Here is a 19,230-nt window from a genome sequence, read left to right on the forward strand (position 1 = left end):
AGAGGGTCTTCTTTTATTAGTGAAGTTTGATCATTAGTTAACTTAACACTTACCATTTCTTCAATTTTAGTGTTAGTGTTTGACTCTTTTAAAAACTTAGCATGAGTGGTTACTAAACAATGATTTTCAAAAGAAGGTGACAAGAGATTAATTTCTTCAAAATTAGACTCTTCTTGAATTTTAACGTTATTGGCCTCACCTTTTTCGTTGTTTAGCTCATGTGTCGGTTTTTCACTTATTTGTTCTTCCATTTTTAATTCCTCAGTTATCGTTTCTTCCTTTTTTAATTCTTCTCTCGCGCGGGATTTCTCTTCCCTTGCGCGAGATTCTTTTATGCATCTTTTGATAAATTTAAGGTTTTCTATTATCCTATCGGCTATGTCGGTGATAGAGTAAGGATCGGGATCCTCAAAGCTTGAATCCGGTTATTCGATCCTTGGTTCCTCATAGTACCCATATGAAGTAGATGGTTAAGGGTCGAAAATTTTGTTCTTCATAGTACTCATATGAGGTGGGTTGTTCACGCCATGGTTCCTCATAACAAGTGTATGAAGGTGGTGGCTCATATCTTGAGTCCTCAAAGTATGAGTATGAGGGTTCATACCTTGGTTCATCAAAATATGAGTATGAGGAAGAAGGTTCATACCTTTGGTCTTCATAGGATGTGTATGAAGTCGATGGCTCGTACCTGGGCTCCTCATAATAGTTGTATGAATTGGATGGTTGAAATAAGTTACAATATTGTACCGAGTGCGGGTTACCACAATTAGTGCAATAGTCTCTCATATAATCATCCTCCTCATAGGTGTAGTTGTAGCCTCCTGAGTATTGATCCATAAGAATCACTCAACAGACCACAACTGAGTCTCGGGACCAGAAAACAAAAACAAAGACGGAAACAAAAGCTGGACACGGCCCCGTGTTCAGTGGACACGGCCCCGTGTTCAGGGTCTGTATCTGGGCGTTTTAATTAAAGTTACTAGTCTCGTTGGACACGGGGGCGTGTTTAGCGAGCACGGCCCCGTGTTCAGACTCTGTATCTGGGTATTTAACTAAAAATGTGCAGCACGGCCCCGTGTTCAGTGAACACGGCCCCGTGTTTAGGCTACTGTAAATGCAAACTAAACTAAAATGCAGAAAAATGTGCGCGCGTTTTGAAAAGATTTTGAAAAACTGATTAGGTCGTCGATTTTAAGCTTTCTTAAAATCCTTGTGTCCCCGGCAACGGCGCCAAACACTTGATGCGTGTTAGTGTATATATATTTTAGGTATACATTTTAAGCCCTTTTTACACTTTAGCCAAGTTTTAAATTTATAAAACACGATATTTACTAATACTAAACACACATATGGGCAAGTGCACCCATCGTAGACGTAGTATAGTGTTGGTAAGATACCGAGGTCGTCCAAGGACACAAGAGCTTTTAGTACCGGTTTATCCTCAACGTCTAATCAAATCAAAATGTTAGAAAAAAGATTTTTAAACTAAGGAAATAAAACTAACTAAATGCTGAAAAATAAAATAAAAATAAAAACAGATAGACAAGATGAATCACTTGGATCCGACTCGTGTGTTAGTATAACCTTTGATTATTTTCGCACTTTTGCACTTGTTTAAGATATTATCTTAGTTATTGTAGTAGGCCCCTCTTTTGAAGGCGACGTTACCCTCAACCCAGTAGTTTGAGTCAGCAAGGATACAATCCTAAAGGGTCGGATTATTGAAAGATAATTAATTAAGTTATTAATGCAAATTATGGTAGGCCCCTCTTTTGGAGGTGACGTTACCCTCGACTAAGTAGTCTGAGTCAGCAGGGATACAGTCCTAAATAGCCGGGTTATAGTATTAATAGTAGTTAACTTATGAGGGGATCAAAGAGTTTGGACCCCCGCCATCCAATACCTTTGGGTATTGAAGGAGGTCCTACTAAATTTGACCCAGGTCCCTTGCAGGACCTCTAAACGCTGAACAAAGGCAAGACCCTTACCAAACCGTTCCCTTAACCGCCGACCAGGTAGCCAACATACCTCCATATAGACCGTGGAGATATGAATGGTGAAAATCTTTTATTTTATATAGACAGTAAAATAATGCCAAGACACCACGGACAAACGATAAGGAAGAATCACCTTCAACATAAGAAACTAGTTATTAAGGTTATTAATACAAAACCAATTAAGAAGTGCAAAAGATTAAAAATAAAAAGTATTATACTAAACACTTGTCTTCACCAAGTGATGTAAGAGACTTAGGCAAACATGGCCTTGATTGTCGAGAACTCTTACGATCAATCTTGGATCCCGAGATGACTCACATGGCCTTAAATGCGCCTGCAGGAAGCTGACCACGGCCCCGTGTCCGCTGGGCACGGCCCCGTGGTAGGCAATAGAAGCTTCTACCACTTTGTCTTTTGTGCCAGGACTGACCATCCTGGACACGGCCCCGTGTTGAGCTGGACACGCCCCGTGCTGAGTTGGGCACACCCCGTGTTCAGCTGGGCACAGCCCCATGCTCAGCTGGGCACAGCCCCATGCTCAGCTGGGCACAGCCCCATGCTCAGCTTTCTTCTTGTTTTTGCTTTGGGAGATGCTGTCGAGGAGTCGGGCATGCCACGTTTCTTCCTTTTCTTTGTATTTATGTTGGATTTGGCTGCATTTTTGCTTCTTTTATTCATTTAAGCTCTTTTAACCCTGAAAATATAAAAGGAAGACAAAAGCACACTTTTTCCAACATTAGTACTTAATAAGGGTTAGTTTTATGCCTCATTTGATGTAATTTATATGTTGCATTTTACACACATCATCTGCTGCTAGGTATACGTTTACCAAAGGAACCACCTGCTACTTTCTTGTAGATGGGCAGTGGTTTGCCCTTTGGAATGTGGGCCAGACCTTTAACACTTGAATACACAAGACAGTGGTTCGATAGAACATTAAATGTATTTTAAAGTGATTTATATATTAGGCTTTATGATGTAATAATGAGATAAGAAAAGCCTTGTTGGACATGCTCTCTAGCTGACACATCAGCTTTTCTTATGTCATTGAGATTTCTCCTTTTATAGAAAGTATAGATAGATTAATAATATTACGTCAAATGTAAAACTTGTGTTCCAGTAACACACATATTTATAATAGCCTAATTTATATTTATGAGGGAGAAAAATGTTCGGATAGTCTCTGTTGTTTGCCCATTTTTCACCTTTAGTTCCTAACTTTCTAAAGTTACAGCTATAGTCTCCAACTTTTGGAATTTCGTTCCCGGATAGTCCCTGACGTGGATAAAGGTTAGTTTTTGTTATTAAGTAGGTGTGAAATTACTAAAATAGTATAAAACAAAATATATTAAATAATTATTAGTTGGGCCCCCACCCAATCAGCCTCCTCGAACCTTTACATATTATTAAAATATAAAACTGATAGGACCCATCATCTCTTTAACTTCATCTTCATCCCTAAGAATCTACCACCACACCACCTGTTACCCACGAAGAGGAAATATGATCAGAAAGAAATTAAGGCATGATGAATCCATTGACTATGAGACCACTATGAAGATAGAAGAGAATAAATGTATAAGTGAACTTAGATTTCTCTTCCCAGTTCCCATCTCATACTCTGCATTTCTTTTTCCCATCCACATCTGAGTTTTTCTTACTTTCAATGAAGTTTTCGTTCCTAAGTTGAATGTATTAAATTTGCATCATGAAACTAGTTTATAACAGCACCTTACCGATTAAATTTTTCACTTTTTTCACCATAACCACACTTGGTGACATGGTGTGGGTTGTTATACAACAAATGGTTCCACCCACGAAAGCTCCTTTGTTCGATTTTTGTACAGGCTTTTGTTTAATTTTGAGTAATGTATGAATAAAGAAAAGGAGTTGTTAATGGCGTCGATTCCCGCAGGTGGTCACCGGAGTGGTGTGTAGACTATGATGTCGGTCGGAACTGTAAGTGAAATTGGGCCCCTGTTTCTTGTTGATAAGCATCTACATAATTTAATGATAACACCTTAAAAGTATGTGTATGTGAAACAATGGTTTCTTTATATGGATACGCTCTGTGAAGAAGTTGAGGAGCAGGTATGGGTTTTCAAGAACATGAAGTGGAATAAATGGGTTGGTGGTCGGAAGGTGGTGCCCGGAGTTCTTGGCCGGACGGTGAAAGTTTCAGGAGGTTGAAGATGGTAATGGTTATGGGTGTGTCACACAAAGAAGGTTGGAGGAGACGAGACTGATTGGGTGGGGCCCAACTGAAAACTTGATTTTTAATATATTTTGTTTTATATCGAAGGGTATTTTAGTAATTTCACATCTACTTAACATCAAAACCTAACCCTTATCTATGTCAGGGACTATCCGGGAACGAAATTGCAAAAGTTGGAGACTATAGCTGTAATTTTAGAAAGTCAGGGACTAAAGGTGAAAAATTGACAAACCACAGGGACTATCCGGACACTTTTCTCTTTATGAGGTGTAAACGTTATCCATGGACCATGGTCTGGGCTCATGCCTCGGGTAGGCCCATTAAGTGCATCATTTTATAGTAAACCTAGATGTAATTTTTTTAACGAAGGAACGGTCTCGTTCTTAGTACATACGGCCCACATTTAGCTACGCGGCTATTTTCAGCCAGGAAGAGGTAATGTATATAAATTTTCTCAATTTCCAATTCCCAATTCATTATATTCCACTAAACAATCACTACCTTTAGATTTAAAACCATGTATATCTTCATTGAATTCTATATAATAAGAAATGATGAAGTCTCTTATGAATAGTGGCTTTTTTTTTCCTATTTTTGGCTGTTGATTTATAGTGGTTATTTTCTCTTTCATTCTTTTATCATGTCGTGAGTTTGTCTGTGTTTATGCAGGTTTGCGGTATAAGTTTGCATTTGTTTTTATATATGCTTTATAGATCACGTTACGGTATAGATTCACGTTTTTGTTTTACGATTTATCCTGTTTTTGGTCGTCATTTGCTTACTCCTTTGCACGGTTTTACAACCCCAGCGTCCGCATTGCCGGGGTCAACATCGGTACATGTACCGAATTCGTTTTTATGATTTTTCTCAATGTGTCAGTATAAAATTGTTGAACACAAGTTATATTCACAATAATATTTTTTTGTATTGTAAGCTATATCGAATGCAGGTGCTATGCCGGTACCATAACGCACCGAACCAATACCAACTGAACAACAACAATATTGGTACATATATTCGTTTTTATGGTTTTCAATCGATGTAAAATAGGTGTCAATTGCTATACTAAATATCATTATCATGCTGGTACCGTAATATATCAAATTGATATTAAACGAAATCTCGTCACGAAGCGCGGAGGACTCCAATTAGTTTAGAATAAGATGGTGTTGCTTTTAAAAAGCCGGTCCCATGAATATTCATAGCTTACAATGAGTGAGACCCTTTTCCTTTTAATAATGTAAAATATATAAAAAAGGGGTTGAGTTATCTGCTTTAGAAATACCTCAGGGCGCTTTAGAAAGCCTCCGTAAACTGCTTGCCGGCACCCTACATATAACAATACACATTCCTTTTGCAAATTTGACTTATTTCCCTTTTTAATATCGTTAAATACAAAAACTGTTTGATATATCAAATATAGATGCATAAAAAGTGACGGATGTTCGATGGTTCAAGAGATTTGGCATTTAGTATACATGAATCTTTATGTTTATTATATTGTTCAGAACAAACATCCTTGATGAAAAATCCAATATGGTTTCATTTGTTTGTCAATATCTAGGCAGCATGTTCGACTTGAATCAGCATCAATTAAGTTTAAGCGAGTAATAATATGAACAAAGCCAGCTCGACTTGATATTCCCAATAGAGCTAGTAGAGAACGAAATAAGTTAATTTATATAAACTAAGAAGTAACAAGGATTTACACGAGTCAAATCAACTTGAGTTGAACCCAATCGACAATTTATATGAGCGAACGATAGACGCAAACAAGATGTTGATGTTGTTAAGAATGTAACATTGGATTTACCATTACGAGAATATACAACAAATATAGAATTGACGCCTTGACGGATGTTTTGTCACTACATCGCATACACTTTCCCATTTTCTTTTTATTTGTTTTTATCATCAATTTACCTAAGTACCATTCAAAATTTTTTCTATTAGATACAAAGCTGAAGACAATGTTATATTAGATATACTTTTTTCTTACAACACTTTTTTATATAATAAATGATTATGTGAATTTTTATTTGTTTTTATAATTATTTTATCTAAGTACCATTCAATTTTTTTCTATTAGATACAAAGTTGAAGACAATGTTATATTAGATATACTTTTTTCTTACAACATTTTTTATATAATAAATGATTATGTGAATTTAGAAATTATATTTTATAATGATAGATCTATTTTTCATAAACCATTTTCTCAACACATGGTAATTTACATTCTAACGAATCCAGATTTTAAAATAAACTCTCACTATTCTCACACTTTTATATCTTATTGCTACACCCTTTTTCACTCTATCTTTCTTTATATATATCTATGTATGTATAGAGAAGAAGAGATAACATATATGAATTTCCTCCATTTCCATAAATCATTATAAATATCACGACATATCAAATCAAATCATATAAATCATTGTTATTTACAGAAAACCAAATCATCTTTGTTTCAATCTAATACCTCACTTATAATTCCATAATTAAAAAAAACAACCAAAAACAAATAATTTTTTTTTAAATTATAATTTTTTCCCTAAACCAAGCACAAAGCGACAAATGGAAAATACCAAAGAACAAAAATGAAATAAACCAAGCTAAAGTTATTCTCCATTGACTTATAAAGTCTATATAAACATCCATTCTCCAATCTGGTATTCGTCACTCTCAACTTCACACAAAAATATCTTCCGCAATGAACACCCATTATAATTTCCACACTCTTTTCACTTTCCTACTAACAATAATTTGCTACACCATTCCATTAATCTCAGCCGTTGGATCTCCATCTCCCATCAACATATGGCCCAAACCAAGATCCTTCACATGGACCATCCCACATGCAATCCTCATCTCCCCATCTTTCACAATTAACTCCCCCTCACACCGTTACCTAACTCCCGCCGTTAACCGTTACCTCCGTCAAATCCTAACCACCAACTACACCCCATTAATCCCCCCACCACTCAACCTCACCACCCCACCGTTACAAACTTTAACAGTCAACGTCATTGACCTCACCGCACCGTTATCTCACGGTGTCAATGAATCCTACACTCTCACCATCCCATCCAACACAACCACCGCCACTCTCGTGGCGGCCACACCGTGGGCCGCCATGCGAGGGCTCGAGAGTTTCTCCCAGTTAGTCTGGGCCAGCCCGGTCCGAGTGGCGGCTGGGCTAGTGATTTCAGACTGGCCTATGTTTGAACATAGGGGGGTTATGTTGGATACTTCTAGAAATTATTATCCGGTTGAGGATATTTTGAGGTTGATTGGGGCAATGAGTGCGAATAAGTTGAATGTGTTTCATTGGCATATAACGGATTCGCAGTCGTTTCCGTTGGTGTTGGAGTCCGAGCCGGAACTTGCCCGAAAAGGGTCGTATGGGTCGGGTATGGTGTACACAGGTGGTGATGTGGAGCGTGTGGTGGAGTTCGGGTTGGAACACGGGGTGAGGATTGTTCCCGAGATTGATATGCCAGGTATGTTGTGTACGTGGATATGTTTGTAAACATTAGGTGTGTTTAATTAATTGTTTTTGTTGTTAAATAATAAACTAATTGTTTTTTTTTTAATTTAAAAATGATTTACAAAAAAAATGAAAAAAGTGGTTGTGAATCGGGTTTAGACGTTTTGATGGATACCCGTCCGTTGTATCACTTCGATTTTAACGGTTTAGCAATAATGTTGTATTGTACACTTCATTCTTGGGGTCACAGTTGTTTAGCAATTTGGTTTAATTTAGCGAATATAAGAATGACTTTACGTGTATCACACCAGCTGAATAAAGATAATATTAATTATTTGATAACAAAAATTTGGTATTTATAAAACGTATTTTGAAATAAGATATGATTGATTTTTTTTAAATAACTTTTTTGAATTAAGATATAGAATATGACGGATGAAATAAGAGAAGCAGGAAAAATAATTTTGGGCTAACAGAATTGTGATAACTGTGATATGTGACACAACCAACTTCTTATTTATTAGGCACAGATTCATGTTAAATACATTAACATAACTCTACGGCCCACACACTTAAAAATCGTGTGAGGTGAAAACGATTCATGCAACTCAATTATCTAAAGGAGTAAACAGGTTGTACACGGGTTGTTGGGTATTAAAAGTTTTAAGCGGGTTTCAAGTAAAAATACAAGATTAAAGATTTAAACGGGCTGACTAGTAGGAAAACGAGTTTTAAACGGGTTGACGACTGTAATAAATGGGTTAAACAGGTTGCAAACAGATTGACCCTACATTTTTTTTAAAATTTTTATTTAAATGGGTTCACTAGTTGATCCCGTTTAAGTAATTGGGTTAAACTCGCCAACCTGACTCCGTTTAATAAAACGAGTTAAACATGTTAACCATGACCATTTTAATGAAAAAAGACTAGTAATAACAACCCAAAACCTTATTCTTTCATAATAGGTTTGTCATATATGAATATGAATCAACAACTTAACATAAGTATTCTGTTGCAGGACACACAGGGTCATGGGCCGAAGCTTACCCGGAGATTGTAGCTTGCGCCAACATGTTTTGGTGGCCGGCTGGTGCGCCATGGGAAGACCGGCTTGCATCCGAGCCCGGAACCGGCCACCTAAACCCATTAATCCCCAAAACCTATGATGTGGTAAAAAATGTAGTCAAAGAAACAACAACTCTATTTCCAGACACATTTTATCACGCTGGAGCCGACGAGATCGTTCCCGGTTGTTGGAAAGCCGACCCGACAATCCAAAAGCATCTCGCGAATAACGGGACCCTCAGTCAAGTCCTCGAGATTTTCATCAACAATACAAGCCCATACATTTTGTCACTTAACCGCACCACAGTGTACTGGGAGGACGTTATTCTTGACGCGGGTATCAAAGTTAACCCGTCGATGCTCCCACCCGAGACCACCATTATGCAAACATGGAATGGTGGCCCGCACAACACGAAGAGGCTGGTGTCAGCCGGTTACCGAACAATCGTGTCATCGTCAGATTACTATTACTTGGATTGCGGGCATGGGGACTTCACTGGGAACAATAGTGCTTATGACCAACCTCCGGGTTTCGATCAGAAAAAGGGCGGGTCGTGGTGCGGCCCGTTTAAGACATGGCAGTTGATATACAATTATGATATAACGTACGGGCTGAATGAGACCGAGGCGAAGTTGGTTTTGGGTGGGGAGGTGGCTTTGTGGTCCGAGCAGGCGGATCCTACGGTTCTTGATTCGCGGATTTGGCCTCGAGCTTCGGCTATGGCCGAGGCGTTGTGGTCTGGGAACCGGGATGAGACGGGCGTGAAGAGGTCTGCAGAGGCTACGGACCGGTTGAGTGAGTGGATACATAGAATGGTTAGCCGCGGGGTGAAAGCTGAACCGATTCAACCGCTTTGGTGCATTAGAAATCCTGGGATGTGTAATACTAAGAACCCTATTTTTTGAACCTTGTTTGTAAAATGTTGCATAATTTTTGTTTTAATTTTAGATTGTATTGTAATGAAATTGAAGTTATAACACACCGACGTCTCGTATTTGAAAATAATCTTAATGTTTAACAGAATTGATCTTATGTAATAAGCTTCCTTCCTGTAGTAACTTATTGTTTATCTTACAACTTATGTACATGCATCTTACAAAAATACAAATGCCCTTTAATTGCAATTAAGTTTCAAATTACATAATTATTATAGTTACAAATACAAAACATCAAAAAAAAACATGAAAAACACCAAATCAACAACTTGAAATTTTACTACTATATTTTTTATTTATTTACTCGCTTGCCTTTGTGATCATCATAACTCCCAGAGTGATGAGGCTTGCGTATACCGAAGTTGGTAATTTCTGAACCACTTTCCCAACGCCGGGAACACCCTCAGTCGATCTCTTTGTGGCTATAGCAACCGTTGGTGCCACGGCTAGAGTGATTATCAGTCCTTGAGTAACGTACACAAACGTATCGGCTGTTAGCTTTTTCATAAATTCCACAAATTCTTCACGGTTTAGTCCCCCGTCAAGATCCATATCACATTCCTAAGTAAAAACGAAAAACATATTAGCTAAAAAAATTTAGGTTATTATGTTGATGATATTGCTTTTGTAATCACGATTAACTCGTTAATTGTTTAAATATAGAGCAAAAAAGTGTTGACGGGTAAACCTATACTATAAACGGGCCATTCCAATCCGTAGTCAATTCAAAACGACCCATCTTGCCACAGTAATGATTTAGAGTAAAGTACAACGAATGGTCCTTGTGGTTTACCAAAATTTGGATTTGGTCCCTAGCTTTCCAAAAGTACATAGATGGTCCTTTTGGTTTGCACTTTGTAACACATTTCGTCCCCAGCTTTTTCCAAAAGTACATGGATTGTCCCCTTGGTTTGCACTTTGTAATACATTTATTCCTAACTTGGACATGCTAAAACCTTTAGATTTGTTGGCTGGAGACTAAATGTGTTACAAAATACAAACCACAAGGACCATCAGTGTACTTTTGCAAAGCTAGGGACCAAATCCAAAACTTTGATAAACCACAGGGATCATCCATGTATTTTACTCGAATATTTGTAAAAAATGGAAAAGAGAACAAGACACTGCCAACAACAGATAATTTTGCACCTAAAATCGTTATGTAGGATATTAAGATGATCTTTTATCGTCTAGTGTTTCATGATTTGTGTAAATTGTTTACCCATGCAAAGTGCAAGAAAGCTAATCACTTCAAATATAAATTACATGTGTTTTTTCTTAACACGAGCAAAATGGTTAAAATCCATACTACAACAGCAAAAATAGAGATTGACAGCTTATCTTGGAATTTTTTGGTGAGTTTTATGCATCATATGGGTTTTCTAGCGAGGTGGAAGAATTGGATCATGGGAATTTTCTTTACAGGGAAGGCTTCGGTGTTGGTTAATGGGGCTCCCACTTCCGAGTTTGCAATTAGGAGGGGGCTTAGGCAAGGGGACCCTCTCTCCCCTTTCCTTTTCACTATTGCTATGGAAGCCTTACATTTGATAATGGTGAAGTGAGTGCCAATATTTCAAAGGGCTTCAACTTCCCAATGGTGGTATGAACATCTCTAGCTTACTCTATGCGGATGATGTGTTATTTATAGGGGAATGGTCGGACCTTAATTTGAAGAATCTTAAAAGGATCCTTAGATGCTTCCATGTGGCTTCCGGGTTAGTAGTTAGTCTAAAAAAGAGTAAGGTGTATAGGGCCGGGGTTGGCGAGGAGGAGGCTTGTTCCATGGCGTCTCACCTCAATTGTCAAAAAGGATATTTCCCTTTCATCCACCTTAGTTTGATGATTGGGGCTAGCATGAATAGGGAAGCGAATTCGAAGGTTGTGACTAACAAATTTAACTCTAGGTTGTCCTCGTAGAAAGCTCGCTCGTTATCCTTCGCGGGTAGGTCACCTTGGTTAAAGCCGTCTTGGGCGTCTTTTCCCGCGGCTTATGCTATCTCAGCTAAAAATCAGGTGCTGATGTGTGATAGTTACAGGTCTGTGCAGAATATTCTGATGTGGGATTGCAGCTGGAAGAGACAACCGTCATCTGAGGCAGAGAAGTCTGAAGTGAACAGGTTAATGGAGGCCTTTAAAAGTCAAGCGATTGCTAAGGATTTAGACCGGTGGGAGTGGTGCTCTTCAGGAGGGACCTTGGAATTCTCGGTTAAGCAGGTGAGGGCCGGTATTGAAGCTGGGTCATCGTCGGTTCCTATGGATCAGTTGTTTAAATGGAGTAGGATAGCTGTTCCGAAAGTTAATTGCTTTGTGTGGCGAGCTTTGGCTAATAGAGTTCCTACAACAGAGACGTTACAGGTTAGGGGTCTGGTTTTCAGTGACGGTTGGTGTCCTAGGTGTGGCTTAATCTCTGAAACTGCTGATCAGCCTGATCATATTCTTGCCTCCTGTGTTTTGTCTAAGTCGGTGTGGTGGCAAGTCTGCGTTTGGTTGAAGATTCCAGTTGTTTCTCAGTTTGACTCCTTAAGACAGATTCTGGTATATGGCTTGGGTCTGGATGTTTCTCATAATAAAAAGGAAGCTATCTATGCGGTTTTTCTAATGACGGCTTGGAGGTTGTGGTTAGCTCGGAATGAGAAAGTATTCCAGAAGAGGAACACGGCTCAGTGCAAAATTGTTGAAGACAAAGGAAGAGACTTTATGGTGGATGCCGAAGAGATCGAAAATCCCGGGGATTACAGCGGATAATTGGAGTACGTTTGATGGCATTGATTTCGGCTAGGTGGTAGGGTGATTGGGGTCTGTTTCTGTGGGGTGGTAGGGTCTGTGATATATGTTTTGTGTGGCCTTAGACCACCCGTAGTGGGGCATTATGTGGGCATTATGCTAAAAAAAAAACGCCCCCCACTCCCATTACATAGGGCATTATGGGGCATTATGCTCAAAAAAAATTGCTTTGGCGTGATATATAAAACGCCTAAAGGGGATTGTGGGAGGGTTGACTGACCAATGAGATTTTTTAGGGGTTTTTTCTTTATTTTATTTAATGCCCCAATAATGCCCCATCCCCATTACACCCCATTTTAGAAAACGCCCAATAATGCCCCTTTGCTGACTGGACCGCCACATAGCGTAAAATGCCCTAGGGTGGGGGCATTATATTCCCCTTCCAGTACACATGGTCTTAGTGTCTTGCTAAGGCTTGTTGTATGTTTGGTGTTTTAATGATATTCCTGTTGCTATTCAAAAAACAATGGAGTTTGAAACTATAGACCCACTTGATTCTTTAAAGTCAATTGTCTACGTATTTGGTAGACATGTGAGGATTTTTGACCCATTTACTTATGAATAGTCAATTATGATTATGTTTTATACATTTATCTCTAACGGGTCAAATGAATAAAACGTAATTAAATTGGCTAACAAGGAAATGTCTGAATAGGTTAAATGAATAAAAGCTAACAAAATTGGCTCACAAAAATAAGGTATTTGTTGTACTATATCACATTTAATCAAATCAATGCAACTTGAATATACCTTCATCAAGTTTCTGATTTCATCCCTCTTAGGCGGATCAAAGTGAGGCCCAGGCAAACGCTTATTGATATCACTACAATCAAAACGAGTCAACTCCATAAGCACCCGATCACATTGCCCCCAAAAAACTTTAAATAAAAAAATTAACAAGATTTGGCATAAAAATGTAAACGATCTTACTTGTACACAAGTAAAACAGCAATGTACAATTCCTCAAATGTCATATATGCCCGTCCGGAATCATTCGTGTAATAATCGAAAACCCTGTCACTCATTTTTCTTATTTGCTTTTCTCTCCATTGCTTGCCTACACCAAGTGTTCAAATCATCATTTTTTTAAATCTTCAATTTTGCTAACTCTTAAAACACCATTTTTAAATAATTCATACAAATGTTCATTGTAACCTAGAAATTGCAGAACATTCAAGAACAAAATTAGCACAAATATTTTAGAAATCCCCAAAAAAGTGATTCAAATAAATAATAAATCACATGAACAAAACCCTAATTCAATTTATCATCAAAAGATAATACAGAATTAATTCATCTTCATATTACACAAAACCCAAATCCAGAATGATGAAAGTCAAAAAGATTGACATGTGTATAGGTTTATATAGAGATAAATTAGAATATACAGCTTGTTAGAGTCATACGGAATTAATTAAACTTTAAATTAAACAAAACCCAAATCGAAAATTATAAAAATTAACAAGAAAAATATCAGAAAAGTATGGATCTTTAAATCAAACAGGGCCCTAATACAAATTGATAGAAATTAGACTATTAAATTTGGATAAAATTGAGGAGGAGATAGGTAAGAACATAATCAATCACCTTGAAGTTTTTCCAGAATTTGACCCATATCGCAAAAATAATGAGAAAATATGAAAAGGAAACCGAGAGATTGAATATATGGGGGGTTGAAGGAGCTCGGTATACGTGTACGTAAGATCCAATCAAGCTGGGTCAACTTCTCTTGGAGATTGATGATTCATGTGATGGTTATTTGATTATTTGAGATACCGAAAAAATTGATATTACATCTTTAGTTTTTAACCTTCGTGTTTATATAGCTCAACTAGTGGAATGCCGTCCGCCAGTTGCGAACCTTGAAATTTCCGACCGGGGGGTCAAAAATGTATATTCCAAAAGTTTCTATAAAACCGGGGGGTCAAAACGTATATACCATAAAATTTCGATACGAAAACTACATACTCTACACTAACGAGCGAAAAGTTCGGGGGGTCGGCCGCCTCCTCCCGCCCCCACAAAGCTACGCCCTTGCCGTCCGCGCGTTGCGTGGCGTTACACCGAATATTTCTTAGTTTAATGGTATGTACGCTTTTGTTTCGATTACTTATACATACTATTTATAATGCGATCTCAACAAAATAACATGAAGACGTAGATAAAAATACCATTTTTTTATCAAAACCAATCAAAACCATTTTTTAATACAAAACTGTAACACCCTTATTATTATTTAAAGGTTTTCGTATAATTTACGAAAACAAACGAGTAATTATGATTTCAAATACATTGAAAATACGGGCTCATTAAACTTTATTTACAGAATTAAAAACTATACTACATATTATGGGTGAGTTCGTCATTTTACATAACAACGATACAAAGTGCGGAAGCTTATATCTTGATCGTGTTCGGTTCTTCGTTGTGCTTGATCGTCCTCCGGTGCTAAAATTATACCTGAAACTCATAAAACATGAGTTGGATTAGTCATACGTAACTTAAAACGTATTTAAACGAGTCTGGGAAGCGAAACTGATTAAAATAAAAAATTTTCGCCAAAACAGGGTTTTTCGCGCCACGCGACGGAACCCAGTTGCTCCCTCGCGCCACGCGAGAGAGACCGTTTTCCAGCAGGTCTGCAGCTCAGTTCAGCTATGCCAGTTTTTACGGAAACGGCCATAACTTCTTCGTTATTGATCCGTTTTACCCGATTCTTTTTCCTACGCGTCCGTAATTTAATCCTCCATCTTATGGAGTTGAAACCCAACATCCAATAAAATAAATTTTTAGACTTTTAAGCCTTCGACTCATCACCTTTTTACCGAATTTTAACCCGTTTATGCATTTTATCAAACAAACATGACTGTTTGATCCCGATTTCACATGAACCTTATAATTTCAATGTTGTCTAACATATTAGGTTCGATTCACAAGTTTATGTATAATCTTAATCTCGTTTATACTTAAATGATTATTTTGACCCGTTAAGGGTATTTAAGCACTTTTCCGCATACATCATACTCGTCTATTTCTAGCATCTTATTTCCACAATATTTATCAAATAATCTTCCACCACAATTATATGTGTGGTGAATTTTTATGTAATGTTCTATGTAATCCGAGTTTTATTTCCTCGGATTGTTATTCTACGGTAAGACCCATATAGAGTCGTTTAACCAAAGTCCTACATCTTCCTCCTTCTTGTACCTATTGTAAGCATTTAATTAAGCATAAAACTCATTTCCAAACTACCGTTAAAGGCCATTTATTCAATTTAGCTTACAAGGGCGTAATGGTCCATTTTACCTTTCATTTATGATGAAGGACCTTCACTTCTTATTTGCCCAAATTTGTACGTTAGCTATAATCATATTTATACGTACCTGGCTCGGGACAACAAATAGACCCGGTTTTGTACCTTGCTTTAATTGTCACTCAATCTATGGCGACGCATTTATCCGATTCGCCAATTGATCCTGTTAACATAAGACTTGACCACCGCATTAGTCGGTATTGTCAAATGGTGTTATCACCACCATTTGACCCATTTGGACTATATACCCAACGTTATCTATTTAAATCAAAAACATGGTTTTTGATGTCCAATTCATACATCCATCCCATCCCGGATTATATTACCAAATCCCTTATCTCTTAAACTCTTTTCTTACTAATTCAACCCATTTCGGCTTACGCCATGGGCACGCTTTTAACCTTAATTACATTAGTCGACTCTTGACCAAATTCCATTTTCACCATTTTTCCTCATCATTAGATTACACCACAAAGTAATCTTAACAAAAATCCATATTTCAATATTATTGTTATCGCGATTATTTCGTATAGAATAAACGAGTAATCTTCATAAGTGCGAAAATTACACTTACCTCTCATCCGGTTTACGCCTTTCTTCACGCGCTTGATTCGTTTAACCGCTTCTTTCTCAAGCCTCCACCTAGCTCGTTAAGCGTCAAACTATTGCCAACATTTACAAGGTGGTTAGACTAGTCATTTAAAAATCACGACCATTCCACCTTACTTATTCTCTATGTCGAAGCTACTATTCGACCTCAAGATTAGTTAACTTAGTTTATTAAAGCTAACTACTTTCAATCACATGATTTACAACATTAAGTTCAAATCAACATGATGATTATAACTCTTCTTGTTTCATATTTCGCTTAACTAGCCATATTATTCAAATACGCGTTTCGTTCTAAATTTTAATATTTAGCTTTCTCTTAGGCGTTTTATCAAACACCTTGCGGGCATAATTTCTCACAATTTATATCAAGCTCATTACTTGTCATTTAGCCATGGTTAACAACAACTAAGCATGTTTGCATCAATTTTCACATTAACAAAATCTGAATTTACTCTCTAGAACTCAAATTACACTAGAACAACAATTAAAATTCTAGTGTTTAACATGTTCCTACAACACCCACTTATCACCTTCAATGGTGATTGTGAATTCATAAGGAATAAGCATGATTTCAACATGTGATTGACTAGGGTTTTACTCCTAGACATTATATCATTCCTATTTCATCAAAATAACAAACATGCAACCATAAATTTCAAATTCTCTAGGTTTGCTCACAATTTCAACTAGAGATTTCTCAAGAAATTTACATACCTCGTAACTCCTTTTTCAATGGAGATCACTAATTCGTATTCGGATTTTGATTTGGACTTGATTTGCCCCTTCAATTGCTTGATTTTTGCTAGTTAGGGTTTGAGCCATGGAGTTCTCTGGCTCCTTTGTAATTTACGACCAGAACACACACTTAAAGTGTGTGTTTTGGTGTTTGAATGTTTTATTTAATACAAACTTGTTTCAAGTTTGTCACCCTTGGTCCCTATACTTTACCAGGTTATTTAAAGGGTATTTAACCATATTTGTTCTATTATGTCAAGACACTAACTAACCAAGTTAATATTCCTAGTTACTTGGTGGGTCCCGAGAGTTATATCCCGTTTTATTTTAAGTCCCGTTAACTCGGGCTCTTTTAAATTCAATCCTTTAAAACTTTGATTCACTTGTATTTAATATTAGGATTTCTTATTTAAATCCAAATATTTACCTAGTTATTTTAGCTACTAACGATACTTTACCCGTCTTTTAGTATTAACGAAATTTGATTACCAAACCCGTTTTCGGGGTGTTACAAGTCTACCCCCCTTAGAGAGGTTTCGTCCTCGAAACCTTTTCTTATACAATTCATTGAGTTTAAACTCAATGTATTCGATCCGAGAAATCTTTTAAACATTACTTATACTTTTATCCAATTGTTAGTATTACCAGATAAGTATGGTAACATCCTTTTGATTACTAATTGTCTACATATCTCTTACGACATAATGCAACTTGAAATAACGTAATCTCGTTATTTCCACTAGTTTAGTTAACTTAGCGATATCCATCGCTTTCATATACTATCGAATTCTTTATGAATCCGTTACTTTGTCCCGTTTAAGGGTCTTTAGTGAAATCTTTCACTTTTAGCAACCAATTCTTTTGTTTTCAAATTTATTTATTCGATTCAGTTATGCCGAATCCACTGCTTACAAGAAAACCAAATTTCTTGATTTGAATTGCTGACCTTAACCGGTCTCACTAACTAGACTTATTAGTCGAGTTACTTTTTTTTACCGCTCGCTTGGTTATAATGTGATTCTACTTCACATGGAACTTCTTGACCGTGATCGTGTCACATCATGTTTAATTTATATCAACCTTTCATTTTCGAAAATATCACTTTTCGAATATATCGTCTTGCGCCTATCAGTGTCAAGACTTGTATTTTTCATGCTTACTATTTAAATTCCTATCAGAATTTATATTTGTAAAAACGTTATTTCATACTAAAATCGAAGTTTTAGTTTAGGATCTTCTCTTAACTTTTGTCAATTATCCATACCAGGATATTGTCAGTCCATAATTTATTCTTTTACAGTCTTAGTTTTATGCGGGGATTCTCAACTGATTCCCTCGCTTTATCTAATTAACCCGTAGGTTTTATCACTTAGCCTTATGGGCTATTTTGATTAGACTTTCACCTCTTTAAGGCGAAGTCCTTATAATTTCTTTCTAATCATGACCCGTGGGTCGTTTTATCCTCATAGACCTTTCCATTGTTTATAACCCCAAAGGTTATATTGATCCCGTAGATCATTCCTTACTCATGTCATTCTTAAAATACATGTCTGGTGTCAAGGCACCCTATTTTTTTTTTTGAAGAATCATTTGGTTTCAAGCTTAGGTTTCGTTAACCTTGATTGTAGTTCCGTGGCTACAATTGTTTTCTTTCAGACAATTTTCCGACTTTATGACTTCTCACGTCATTTATGCTTCAGTTCTTCTTTTGTTTTTTGTTATTTGGTTTGCATATATTCTTATTTGGTTATGTCCCACTACCGGGCTCATTACTCTTTTGCATTTGACATTACCATTATCCCGCTTGCGTTTACTCATGCCGTCCGGCATGATATTATATTCGACCCGTTCAACTTTAAAATAGTTGAACATAATTTATTCGAAATTTCTATTTACATTATCTTGTCGTCTTTTAGTTATGACTCGAAACCCGAGTCTTTTAACTTTTCATCCGAGCTCTCGTTTCTCGGTTTACGCATGTATTTAATTCTTACCCATCAACCGGGTGTTTTACCGAAGCCGTTATTATTGCAACCTTCCCGGTATGCATTAAGACCTCGCTTCATTTTTATATTCCGAC

General features: G+C 37.1%; 2 protein-coding genes and 2 long non-coding RNA genes across 4 annotated transcripts; 2 read left to right on the forward strand and 2 right to left on the reverse strand.

The window, feature by feature from the left end:
* The first annotated feature begins 3,374 nt into the window (after positions 1–3,374).
* Positions 3,375–4,783, forward strand: LOC118488390. Its single transcript, XR_004884485.1, has 2 exons — positions 3,375–4,247; positions 4,358–4,783. It is a non-coding gene; the product is annotated as an uncharacterized LOC118488390 (long non-coding RNA).
* Positions 4,784–6,887: 2,104 nt separating this feature from the next.
* LOC110889829 (beta-hexosaminidase 2) lies at positions 6,888–9,773 on the forward strand. Its single transcript, XM_022137390.2, has 2 exons — positions 6,888–7,715; positions 8,721–9,773. Exons 1-2 carry the CDS (start codon positions 6,926–6,928, stop codon positions 9,671–9,673), a joined length of 1,743 nt encoding a protein of 580 aa, XP_021993082.1. The 5' UTR covers positions 6,888–6,925; the 3' UTR covers positions 9,674–9,773.
* Positions 9,774–9,851: 78 nt separating this feature from the next.
* LOC110889830 lies at positions 9,852–14,283 on the reverse strand. The gene is made up of 4 exons (XM_022137391.2): positions 14,075–14,283; positions 13,418–13,544; positions 13,238–13,310; positions 9,852–10,264 (listed from the first exon to the last, which is right to left on the reverse strand). The coding sequence occupies exons 1-4, from the start codon at positions 14,100–14,102 to the stop codon at positions 10,004–10,006; spliced, it is 489 nt and encodes a 162-aa protein (XP_021993083.1). The 5' UTR covers positions 14,103–14,283; the 3' UTR covers positions 9,852–10,003.
* Positions 14,284–14,849: 566 nt separating this feature from the next.
* LOC110891862 lies at positions 14,850–17,339 on the reverse strand. Its single transcript, XR_004884486.1, has 2 exons — positions 17,130–17,339; positions 14,850–16,465 (listed from the first exon to the last, which is right to left on the reverse strand). It is a non-coding gene; the product is annotated as an uncharacterized LOC110891862 (long non-coding RNA).
* Between the last annotated feature and the right edge of the window lie 1,891 nt (positions 17,340–19,230).

The sequence above is a fragment of the Helianthus annuus genome, chromosome 16 (genome assembly GCF_002127325.2).
Source record: "Helianthus annuus cultivar XRQ/B chromosome 16, HanXRQr2.0-SUNRISE, whole genome shotgun sequence".
In the NCBI taxonomy this organism is placed as follows: Eukaryota; Viridiplantae; Streptophyta; class Magnoliopsida; order Asterales; family Asteraceae; genus Helianthus; species Helianthus annuus.

Coding starts and splice junctions, on each gene's coding strand:
- LOC110889829 (XM_022137390.2), top strand. CDS start 6,926: ATGAACACCCATTATAATTTCCACACTCTTTTCACTTTCCTACTAACA. Junction 7,716..8,720: donor TCCCGAGATTGATATGCCAG/GTATGTTGTGTA, acceptor ATTCTGTTGCAG/GACACACAGGGTCATGGGCC.
- LOC110889830 (XM_022137391.2), bottom strand. CDS start 14,102: ATGGGTCAAATTCTGGAAAAACTTCAAG. Junction 13,545..14,074: donor AATTCTGGAAAAACTTCAAG/GTGATTGATTAT, acceptor CACTTGGTGTAG/GCAAGCAATGGAGAGAAAAG. Junction 13,311..13,417: donor GCTGTTTTACTTGTGTACAA/GTAAGATCGTTT, acceptor TTTTGATTGTAG/TGATATCAATAAGCGTTTGC.